General features: G+C 42.1%; 1 protein-coding gene across 1 annotated transcript in view; it reads left to right on the plus strand.

Annotated features, from left to right (window-relative positions):
- The first annotated feature begins 424 nt into the window (after window positions 1–424).
- Window positions 425–13,058, plus strand: part of aatkb (apoptosis-associated tyrosine kinase b) — a 66,525-nt gene continuing 53,891 nt past the window's right edge. Inside the window, exon 1 of the mRNA XM_034120003.1 lies at window positions 425–588. Coding sequence (XP_033975894.1) covers window positions 513–588 — 76 coding nt within the window. The 5' untranslated portion in view covers window positions 425–512. The remainder of the gene's footprint in view (window positions 589–13,058) is intronic.

A 13,058-nucleotide genomic window follows, 5' to 3' on the forward strand; every position in this document is an offset into this window, starting at 1 on the left:
CTATCACCAGCCTCCCACAGCCCCTCCCCCTGCGCACCGAGCGCAAAAACCGCTCCACAAATTCTATATGGGCGCATTAGCGAGCAAGATGGCGCTGTTGCTGTCAGCACCTCGGACAGCTCCCGAAACAAGACTAGACGTTTGATTTATGAGCAGAGGTGTGCCTGAACTCGTCCTGTCAGAGCTGCTCAGATGATGAGACCGCATCCGGGTGCCGCGTGAAGCTCTGGATGAACTTGACTGCTGTTAACCGGGACTGTGCCCTCCTCCTCCTCCTCTTCCTCTGCAGCTATTGAAGAGTTCAGGAGGACAAATCATATACACCGGCTTCAGCCTGCAGAGGAGCAGTATATATTCATCACAACGGTGCGAACATGGAGGGGCGCGTTGGGAAAACACCCGGGGCCGGTTCAGAGAGGAGAAACGAGGCTGTGTTCAAGAAATAGTGTTGCCTAGTTTCTTGAGTTTCAATTCCTGCATTTTTACTCTTTTGCTTTTCATCGGTTGTGAAGATGTTGGTGATCCTGGTGGCGATGTCTTCAGGCTTTTTCAGCACCGGCTCTGCCCTCAGCTCCCATTTCAGCCCAGGTGAGCCGACATTCCTCTGCTAACATCCCCGGATAAGGCTCTGAATGCGCTGCTGTTTGATAATGCTCGTTACGCGTTAAACTACGGGTTGCTCACAAACGCATACACATTTTAACAGCTAATTCATAAGACGATCAGATACCCCGTGTTGAAACGATGCAATCGTTCAAATCCGCAATTTGTGAGGGATCCTTGAGTTTGAATTGAGAATAAAAAAAAGGAAAGAAAAGCAAGTAACAGAAAAATAATGTAACCATTCTGTACATATGATTTATAGACGTTCATATCAATAATGTGTTCTCTCTTAAAGGTGCAGTACATATAAAGGTGAAAGGTGAAAGGGAATTGTGGGAGACTTCCTCTAATTGGAGTAGGAGGATGCACCTGTGTTATCCAAGTAACACAAGAGGATTATGGGAAATGATTAATGGTGGCAGGTTATTTTCACATCATGGTGAAATCATCAGAAATCCCAGCAAAGTCAATGGCATTTTTTTTATAATGCAGCATAAGCAGCAACTGGCCTATCATTTATGTGGTTTCTATGGCAACCAAAAGGCGCAGCAGTCTCTGGCTCTCTTGTTGCTAACAGTGAATAAAAAATGGATTTACTCCTACAGTGCCTAATCATTTTCTAGAGTTACTTCGTAGTGAGGACATTGGCATTTCTTTCTCTGGGTTGTTTTGACATAATGAAAAACAGAAGCGTATTCATTTCCTGCAGGCGCTTAAGTGGGTCTCTACTGCCTCTCTTGAAATGGCTACCTTGGCTTCATAATGCCCTCCTGCCCTTTTCAAAGCACATTAATTTCATATCATAAATCCCCACTCTCCATTTCAGTATTGTAATCAATGCAGCAGATTGTCCTTCTCTTTTGCTTCAGAGTCTTTTCTGTTCTCTCATAATTATGAATACTCACCACATACTGTATTTAAAACAACATTTGCATAGTTGGATAGTTGACAGGTCATCTTTCGTTCCATTGTTTATTCTTTTTGAAGTGGCAGATTTGATAAATGCTACAAATGCATTTCCTTTCTTTAAAAAAGTAGGTCAGTAATTGGATAGCTGTCGTCATGGAGCTGCCCAAGGCACCGAAATCATGACATCGTGACAAATCTGATATTTTTAAACCCAGGTCATGATGTCTGTGTGTTATTCTGATTTTGCAATGCAGAGTTTCTGGAGTGGTGTTCAGACACACATCAAGCAGTTTGAGCTTCTCAAAGCTTTCCAAAAACTTACTTCATATTATTGATTTTGTATATGGGCTTTATTACATATCCAATTATACGCAAACCAGTTCTAATGATTGTCTCTATACACGATATACGTACAGAAATGAGTCCCTATAGCACATATCTGCATCGAGGTCTGCATCGAAGTCTTGTTTCAAGGGCAACTACGCTGATCAAACTGTTTGTCGAGATGTGTAAGGTTGTGGGTTGCTACTGATTTAAACCGATTTTGAGCGTTTGCGTACATAGATTTTATATTGGCAAAATCTTGAAAAAATGTGCCTGTTATCCCAACCCCCACTGACTGAGAGTATCGGCTTGGTTCTGCTCATCACATCAGCTACATGAAGTTTGATCAGCCAGAAACATTTTTAGGCAAAAACCTTTTATTTAGTTATTTACAATAGTTCTTTTGCATCCTTTGACACACTTCTCCTCAGAATTCAGCCTTGCATATTTGGTATGTTTGGATATTTTGGGATCTGCACTGACATTTCTAACTGCACAGTGTTCTGATCTGCGGCAGAGCAGCAGGCTTTATGTAATGGTTATATTTTTGGGGGGTGTGGCTCAGTGCACTCATCTTCAGATCAGGTGAGCACCGGTTCAATCCCACCTTGACACTGCAGTCAGCATGTCGCTGTGTGCTTGGGCAAGACTCTTCACCTTAAAGGTCACCTATTGTGCAAAATCCACTTCTTCATGTCTCTTCCACATCAACATGTGTCCCCTCTTCTTCATGTCTCTTCCACATCAACATGTGTCCCCTCTTCTTCATGTCTCTTCTACATCAACATGTGTCCCCTCTTCTTCATGTCTCTTCCACATCAACATGTGTCCCCTCTTCTTCATGTCTCTTCTACATCAACATGTGTCCCCTCTTCTTCATGTCTCTTCTACATCAACATGTGTCCCCTCTTCTTCATGTCTCTTCTACATCAACATGTGTCCCCTCTTCTTCATGTCTCTTCTACATCAACATGTGTCCCCTCTTCTTCATGTCTCTTCTACATCAACATGTGTCCCCTCTTCTTCATGTCTCTTCTACATCAACATGTGTCCCCTCTTCTTCATGTCTCTTCTACATCAACATGTGTCCCCTCTTCTTCATGTCTCTTCTACATCAACATGTGTCCCCTCTTCTTCATGTCTCTTCTACATCAACATGTGTCCCCTCTTCTTCATGTCTCTTCTACATCAACATGTGTCCCCTCTTCTTCATGTCTCTTCTACATCAACATGTGTCCCCTCTTCTTCATGTCTCTTCTACATCAACATGTGTCCCCTCTTCTTCATGTCTCTTCTACATCAACATGTGTCCCCTCTTCTTCATGTCTCTTCTACATCAACATGTGTCCCCTCTTCTTCATGTCTCTTCTACATCAACATGTGTCCCCTCTTCTTCATGTCTCTTCTACATCAACATGTGTCCCCTCTTCTTCATGTCTCTTCTACATCAACATGTGTCCCCTCTTCTTCATGTCTCTTCTACATCAACATGTGTCCCCTCTTCTTCATGTCTCTTCTACGTCAACATGTGTCCCCTCTTCTTCATGTCTCTTCTACGTCAACATGTGTCCCCTCTTCTTCATGTCTCTTCTTCATCAACATGTGTCCCCTCTTCTTCATGTCTCTTCTTCATCAACATGTGTCCCCTCTTCTTCATGTCTCTTCTACGTCAACATGTGTCCCCTCTTCTTCATGTCTCTTCTTCATCAACATGTGTCCCCTCTTCTTCATGTCTCTTCTACGTCAACATGTGTCCCCTCTTCTTCATGTCTCTTCTTCATCAACATGTGTCCCCTCTTCTTCATGTCTCTTCTACGTCAACATGTGTCCCCTCTGTGTAAAGAGACTCTGAAAGTTTCAGGAACAAAGATTCTCTCTCTTTTTGTCCTGATCTATTTCTATAAAAACCTGTCTGAAAATGAGCTGATCAGATTTTGGTCACTTTATGATGTCATAACGATGTTTTGTCTTGTGTAACCATTAGCCAATCAGCAACCAAGGTAACCCCCCCCCCCCACCTTATCACCTGAATCTCCTCCTAGAGCACCATTGTGTTATTTTTAACCAAATCTCTCTCAGAGGGGCGTGGGGAGGGGCTCCTTATTTTCATCTAAAGTAACAGACAGAGAATCAGCACTTTGGAAACAGGGCTGAAACAGAGGGGATTATGGGTAATGCTGCAACGATCTGTTTGGTGTTTCAGCCAATCAGAGACATGTTTGTATATATCTGAGACCTATAATATATTGATGAAAAACAGTATGATAGACCTTTAAATGACTCCTCTGGGTATTTCCACAGTATTGCGTTCATGTAAGTCCCTTTGGATAAAAGTGTCTCTTAAGTAACATCTATAGTAAAGTGTCTTTGAGCGCTATATAAATATCATGTATTATTATTATTATTAATAGTATTATTAAAGGAGTGCAGAGGCACGCAGTCATGCTACTAATGATTGTAGTTCCTGGTTGTTGTACCTTACACCTAACTAAACATTAGTTGAATCACTCAGTGTTTCATTTGTAGAAGTGTGAAGTTGTTGGTAATGTTCACATTTGCTGATTATTGTGCCAAACATTTAATTTATTATCTGGATAACATTAGAGAAAAAGTTGAAAATGTCAATCTGGGATTTTTATTTTGTACTTTTTGGACCAGTTTTGTCAATCAATGTACATCCAGTATTAAAGGTGTCTTTAGGGCATGTGAAAGCCATACTGCACAGTTTGAGATGACTAACACTTGAGATGGAATGAATGAAATAAAGTAGTAATTGGGCATTACAGAGCAGTGTACAGCAGGTCACATCTTGCCATGTTTGTTTGTGATCTTTGGAAAGTGCAGCAGTTTGAATGAAGGGAAATTGTTGCAAGCAAATGGAAAGTATGGAGGCTGAAAGAACTGAGCTGAGGAATGGGACAGCAAGAACAACAAAGTGAAAGAGAGAGGAGGAGGGTGCTCATTCAATAACTGAGACCTTCCTCTCGCTGTGTTTAGGGGGCGTGTGCAGGATGACATCACAGCCCAGGAAAGGCAGGGCAAGCGGCGGTGATGTTATGGGGGGGGGGGGGGTTTACTGGCAGTGCTGGCAGGTTTCCCAGGCCCCAGGTTATCCATTTCACATCCCTCAGCGGGCTCCTGGCTGCGCACACAGAGCGCTCTCTGGTGATACGGACATACAGACGGGAAGCGGGACGTAGTGTGTGTGTGAACGCCCAGTGGACTTCCCTGTCTCCAGGATATCACTAAACTAGCAGATCCAGGTGCTGGAGGACTTGGAAAGCTTGGAAAGGGAGGAACGTAAGTAAAGAGTACATGTACGTAGCTCGAGGTTGGATCCTTTCTAAAAGACCAAATGGGATATAGATGAGGAACTATAGAGAAAAAAACGTAAGAGGTTCCATCATTTTGCGGATATGTATAGAAGATTATGTTTTGATTTATAGCTTGCAGGATGAGTGATGTACAAGCTTAAGAAGCGAAGGGCGCACAGCTGTGGATGTGGAATTGGATGCATGCCATCTACAGCAATTGAACAAAATGTAAAAGCTTTCTCCCACGTCTTGAAATCTCCCAACACTCAGAGCAGAAGTGAGAGATGAAAGCACCGTGGTGGGCTGGAGTTGTGATTATCCACCAGCACGGTCTTTTCTTTATCCTGGAGAACATCTTGTTCAGAACGTATTCATTCCCAGAAGTGAGACATGGCTCTGATTGCTAATAGCTCCTTCACTCTGAGAACGTGTGTTTCTCTGAATGAGATCCTCTGATTGTATACAAAAGGATTTAGGCTAAAGGACACAGACAGACTCCTACTCAGTCCTCTCCCACACACACACACACACACACACACACACACACACACACACACACACACACACACACCACACACACACACACACACACACACACACACACACACACACACACACACACACACACACACACACACACACACACACACACACACACACACACACACACACACACACACACACACACACACACACACACACACACACACACACACACACACACACACACACCCCTTTGATACATACGTGGCTTCTTGCAGCACCACCAATACACACCATCAATGAATTGACAACCTAGTAGGACAGAGCACTTCTCCACTTTGCATCCTCTGCTCAGGGTCTCTAAGCTGCTGAGATGTATTGAACCTAACCTTTTAAACCTGACCGGGAATCAATATGTTCATGGTACTGAGCGTCTTTGTGTTTAGATCTAGACAGGACAGTTATATACTGTAAATCAGATATAGGGTTATAATCATTATCACTTCATTAGGTACTTTTCCATAGGTCCAGTGACTGTTGACTCTATGCAATCCTTTAGTCTGTTATACTTTTAAAGAGGCCCTATTATGTTTTTTGGGGGAGGGTTCTATTTGTGTTATACTGATGTATGGTAATGGTCTGCAAAGGCTAAAATCCACCATGCCTGAAATACCACCATTGGACTCCTTTGTTTACTTCCGTAACATAGTGACATCACTACACTCACGCTTCTATTGGCTCGCGCTCCAACACATTGTAGATGATAGGTTTAGGGGCGGGACATCTCTAAGCGCAACAGAGCCGGCCAGCTAACCAATCAGAGCAGACTGGGCTCTGGTTTCAGACAGAGGGTGAAGAGATGCAGACAATACACATATGAACCTGAAGGCAGCATCATAGGGCCCCTTTAACCTTTCCTACTCCCTGATCATCACACACCTTCATTTGCTCAAAGACATGAGCATTTGAAATCTATGCAGACATAAAAAGTCACACTTGATGAAATATTAATGAAATGTGGTTTTCCTTTGTCTGCCCTGCTGCAGTGTGGGATCTCATGTGTTGCTTGAGAATGATTCAGCTTCTGGTAGAAGGACACTGCTTATGTAGTCCTGTACATGTCTTTGCTGCTGTTCAGACATGTGGCATGGTGCAGAGTGAGACACCGTGTACTGATTGCTGCTTTACGCTGAGGCTGGACTGAGACCCTGCATTGCGCACTAGGAGGTCTGAGTTATGTACACAGAGTTCTTTTTTATACCATATCAATAAAAAGGGGTCTCTGGGCTTGCTGAGGAACACATCTGAATATATTTTAGAAATTGGTCCAACAGTTTGGAGTGAGTTCTTCTTATCATATTATATTTAGTCTTTGGAAACATGGGACAACTGTTTTTGTGAACCATTTTATTTGAAAGACGTAAATAGATCTATAAATATAGACTGGGATCATTAAGAAAACATCATATGAACTAACAATGGAAATAAGTTGCAGCTATGACCAATAGAGGTTGTATGTTTGCATTATATTTGGAATGGACATTCATTTAAAGGATACTTTTTTATACTCACATTTTATTTGATGCAGTATATTGATTACATGTTTAAGGCTGTCTTAATCAATTCATTGTTAGGTCCTTATTATTAAAGGACCTTGCATACAAATACATAGCAAAGCATAGATTTGGCTTTTAGCTTATTTCCATCTCCCTGGGCAGGTACACACAAAATAATCCACAGACACTAAAAAACATTACAAAGTCTCTATCAAATAACAGTTCTCAAACAGATCAAAGCTTTTAACAACTTAGGAACATTTTAAGTCAGCATTTGTGTTTACACATTTTCTCTTAAGTTCTCAAAAGCAATGTTTCTCAAATATCAATCTCTCTCTGCATACAACATTCATCAGAAGCTTGCTCATATTGGAAATCACTGCACATACTTCCCTTTGTGAAATCCTGATGATAACAGACTGCTGAATCTTGATTTGATCACAACTTATATCAAACAAATCTGTTTGTTTTGCCTCCCTCTCCTCCCATGTATTGTACTCTCAACAATCCAACGCAGGCAGAGTTTTCAGACTAGCTGCTACATGCTCTGATTCTTGATACAGGATCTCTGCAGTGGTGCCCTTGAGCAAGGTGTAGCAGCCCGCCACATCCATCTTCCCCTGTTTTAGTCCTGAGTAATGGGACAGATGATGTCGTGTGACACCTCCTCCGTCCCCAGGTGTGTGTGTCTGCAGCGCCATTTCCCAGAGAAACTTGTGTTTTACCAGAGAGGTAACGTTGTTTATATGGCAGGCAGGCCTAATGGGTATTGTGTCCCTTGAGCCAGCTGAAATAGAAGTAGATTAGGACGGAGAGTGCTTTCCAATAATAAAGCCCCTGTGTTGGTGTTTCAGCACCATGGACAGCTTCCACACCGGGCAGCGAGCTGAGGACGAACACGGGGGCTGCGTTGTTAATACATATTTAATAGAAAAAACTATTTTAGTGACCCTTCATTTGATCATCAGTACCAGAACTACATTATCATACTATTGGACTTTAGAGAGAGTGATGAAATACCTTGAATATCCATGTAAACATAGTTATTTTTTCATGTGTAAACACCATACCCAAAGATTTTAAAAGCATTTAATTCCTAATAAAACATTTGCAATGATATCTAATAATGGTAAAAAATGTTTATCTAAAATAATTAAGTTCGGGGATTATAATGTGGGCCAACTCTCACTGTTGGCAGTCTGTTTCAAGTGTTTTGTCAATATGTTGACAAAATGACTAGGTTAGCTATGTTAGCTTGGTAGCTTACAGCAGATCTGCAATGATATAAGAATCAATCATGCGATCACATTGTTAAATAAGCCATTAAAACGTACATTTTAGGTCCGTTTCCAGCTAACTTTATATATCCCGAACGTCAACAAGTGCTCCGGTCCCAGCTGTGTGCGTCACTTTTTATTGTCCCCTGGCATTTTGTTTATGCAGCGCTACTGGTAAACACTGCATATGTATTGTCAAGGTGGTGAACACATTTGCATGTGTTTTGCCCCATTTGTGTTTTTTTATTTGCATCATTTTTGAAACTGTAGTGCCTTTCTCCTAATGGAAATGATTTGAGCAGTTGTAATGTGTTTGCACCTGTCGGCTACCGTAGGTTTCTGGAATACATTTTCACTAAGTGTGAAAAAACACCGCACCGTTGTGATGAAAAGAGAGCTGAGCCAGAAGGCAAAGCTCTCTGTCTTCCGGGCCATTTTCGTCCCTGCTCACCTATGGTCATGAAGGATGGGTCATGATCGAAAGAACGAGATCGCGGATACAAGCGGCCGAGATGGGTTTTCTCTGCAGGGTGGCTGGCGTCTCCCTTTCAGTTCAGTCATCCGGGAGGGACTAGGAGTTGAACCGCTCCTCCTTCGCGTCGAAAGGAGCCAGTTGAGGTAGTTGAGGTGGTTCAGGCACCTAGTAAGGATGCCACCTGGGCGCCTCCCTAGGGAGGTGTTCCAGGCACGTCCAGCTGGGAGGAGACCGAGGGGTAGACCTAGGACCAGGTGGAGGGATTATATCTCTTCGTTGGCCTGGGAGCGCCTTGGGATCCCCCAGTCAGAGCTGGTTGATGTGGCCAGGGAAAGGAACGTTTGGGGCTCTCTGCTGGAACTGCTACCTCCGCGACCCGACCACGGATAAGCGGGAGAAGATGGAGGATGGTGAAAAAACATACACCAAGGTAGAAGATTGTATCTGTATGCCCATCCCTACACAGTGATGTTGATACTTCCGTGTCCTCACTTAGCATCAGTGGTCTCAGATCTCAACTCTTTATGAATCAAATCTCTCTCCTGTTCCTACTTAAAACCACAACAATCTCGAAGTGACAGCTCAGAAGAACAACTTCAGTCGGAATGGCTTCCTCACACATCACACCAACCTCCTTTCTGAAGATAGCAAGGCTTAGAAGCCATTTTCTCTCAGGAGATAACAGGAGCAATGATTGAATTGATTTCTTTGCCTATCTGTGTTATTACGAGTGCATGGGAATAACTTCCTTTCCATTTGAGCCTCTTAACTGAGGCTTTCATTACATAATGGTTTGCCATGGAGCAATACACTGTCCAAGAGAGCTCCAGTTATCATCTCTGCTCTGATTAGTCTGTTTGAACAAGAGGCTGAAATATTAAACTGGAGGATGGGAGCGCCAATAGAATAATGGAGTATTGAGTGCAAATTCAATCAATGTTGTTGATTTATTTTGATTCTTTTGTTCTCCTCTTTAGTGTTTAATATCATAAACGTTTTCATTGTTCAGTTTCCTCTGTATTCTCCTCACTATCAGCAGCCTTTGTTGTTGTCCCTGTTTCTCTATTTCTTAACATCCTTTCTCAATATACCCCTTTCCATCTCTCTATGAACTGTGCAATGGAGGCGCTGCCAGTCCCCGCAGTATCACAGCCGGCTGTTAAGCCTGTGATTTAGAGCGATTCATCGCTGGCCACGCTTGCCTGGCTGAGAAATGAAACGATTGGTTTGGAGTCCAAGTGCGTCCTGATGCAGAGAGAGAAGGGAAACGAAGAAGAGGTTGTAGTGTTGGTGGAAGAATGAGAGTGAAAGGGGAAGATACAATGTGTGTGATAGTGACAGATCTAGGCAGACTGCCAAATAGATCTGAAGCTCCCAGTGTCAGGCGAAAGGGGTTTTAGTAAGTGAGTCAGGAAATTGAGGTTGTAAAGGTGGGGGAGACAAAAGTAAGATTCTGTTCTGCATCCTCAGTGGATGTTAAGTCTTTGATCTCTCAGGTACAGTATGATTCTGCCCCGTCACACATTATATTCTGAGCACCACAAGGACATGAGGTTCAGCAGTATTTGTCGCTTTAAAAAACGTGAGCAATAATGTTTCTATAAGTGATCATTTTCTCTGCTTAACCACATGTTTTGACAATGAGATCAGATAAATCACTATCAGTGAAGATGATAGTGTCTATTTGGACCCGACTGTAATGCCTTTATTGATCCCCTATAGGGGACTTTCAATGTGATGCAGCTCCACAGGGAATAAGGTACATCAAGATCAATAAAAGGAAAATAAAAGAAATACATTTGCATAAATACCTATATCTAAAGAAACGTGTTTTTCCCATTCTATACACACCCGGGTATAAATAGCCTCGTTGGCTATGGCGACCCGGGTGCAACAGCCTTGTTCTCAACTATTATGAGAGGCTGAAAGCACAAGATTGAAACATTATTTGATCCCTGTGCCAATAGAAAATGTGATAATAGCAGATAAGGGATGGACATTATGGATTATCCTTGTTTTTATTATTCTTATATTTCGGAAAAAAAGCCCTTTTGTTGCTAAGTTTTCCTCCTGTATTTGCGTTTTTCTGTTTGCATCATCTTTTTTTGTATGTTTCTTTGTGGAAACTCTTCATTGTCAAAGCATGTGTAAAAAGCCTATACAAATGTATACATGCAATTATATTATAATATATTTTTATATAATGAATATATAAACACCAGTAACAGGCATTGCTGTACCTGAAGAGATTGACTTTGAATCATGTTATACATGACAGTAGTTACAACACAGCAGATATTCCCTTAGACTGTCTCCGTGGCAACGAATCTCGGTGATTCAGCGTTGTCATCCATTACAGGTTAATTCAACATTTCAGAACTCTTTGACCGATCAAGGTCTGAGCAAGTGAATCATACAAGTCTCTCTCTTCCTCTCACTTTCTCTTCCTCTTCTCTTCCTCCCCTGCTATAATAGTCTTCATCATAATGTGCACGTGGGCAGGCAGAGATCACACGTGAACAGCTACAGCTCAAGGAGTTGGTTATTCAAGTTGTTCTAAGATGAGGGGTGAGGAGACACTCATAACTCAGGGTGTGTAAGTCTTTGATGTATGTGCCTGTACATACAGTATATTGACTGTATTTGCTCATGTTGGTATTAGTAAGATAACAGAGCCTCTGTGTAGTGTGTGTGTGGGTGGATGAGTAAGAGCGTGCACATTTGCTCCAGTTTCTAGTTTTGGCTTGCCGCCTTTCGGACACAGATGAGCTCATCCAATATTTATAGCATCAGTCACCCCGTCCTGGATCAGTGTTCCCTGGTCACAGCCAGCCGAGCCCCGCACGGACCGGACCTGGACCACCACAATCCTCCAGATACACTCTCAGTCCATTTACAATTTCCCTTTTTTGGCATGGCTAGCTAATGCCATACTAAGGCAGAAGGAAATATGTGTCCTGGTGTATCTACACATACAGTACATTCATAGTGGTACAGTACTCCTGCTTTTGTGTAGTTGTTACTGTAGCTGTGCACACATCTATTTCGGCCAGTGAGCAAACAAATCATTGAAGAAATTGTGTTGATTAGCATTGGGAGTTCATGTCTAATTAAGACTAATATCAATGGGGGTGATTGCCACTCAAGGAAAGGACCTAATGTGTGCAGGGATTTGTTTCTAACTGTAGAGGCTAAATACATGTCATCTTGATAGTGTGAAAGGGGAAGGGGACTTAGTGTTACCATTGCTAGTACCCCCAATAGGCTTGGCATGATTTGGGCAGTTAAATGAAGATCTCTCATGAGTTTTCTTTGATCTCAAATACAGTATGTTTTATATTTGATTTGCTTTGGAGTTGTCCTTGCATCCACCTGGAAAATATTCTCTCTCCTTTAATCTCAGCTTTGTTCTCCACCAACTTCTGAGGAAACTCTCTTTCTTTTGCTCCAGTTTGTGACTCTTACAAACTCAGATCCAGTGCCTGGATACGGTTCCAGGTTCCTACTGTACGGACTGAGGCTGGAAAAAGGAGTCTTTCTTATTATGGTCCTTGGTCTTGGAATGACCTTCAATCACGCCTTAAACTGAGGGCACTTTTTCATGTTTTAAATTGAAGTTGTCTGAAGTCCTCACCACCAGCTGCTCTTGCAGTAACAAGTAGTGTACTTTTTTTATTGTCCTAATGTGCACAATGTAGTGACTGCTTTTTCGTCTTTTGTTTTCTTTATGTTCTCTGTATTTTATATGTTTGTGTTATGTGTTATGTGTAACGTTGCTGCCTTCTTGGCCAGGTCAGCATTGAAAATGAGATTTTATCTCAATGTTTTTTATCTGGTTAAATAAAGGTTAAATAAAAAAAAATAAAAAAAATGTTGACCCGCTAAATGCTCCACTGTGTTCCCCAGCTAGTCGCTCACGTTGTGTGTCTGCTTTCTGGTGTTGCGAGAAGGAACCACAACAGTGACATTAAAGGCCAAATAGTGCACATTACTTACACATTTTTACTATACCAATTGTTAATATAGAAACATGGATTTGTTTGCTAGTGAAATAGCACAGTTGTTACGATTCGGAAAAAGGTAGGACCCAAATGCAGATTAAAAGGGAAGCGGGTTT

The sequence above is a fragment of the Trematomus bernacchii genome, unplaced genomic scaffold, assembly GCF_902827165.1.
Source record: "Trematomus bernacchii unplaced genomic scaffold, fTreBer1.1, whole genome shotgun sequence".
NCBI lineage: Eukaryota > Metazoa > Chordata > Actinopteri > Perciformes > Nototheniidae > Trematomus > Trematomus bernacchii.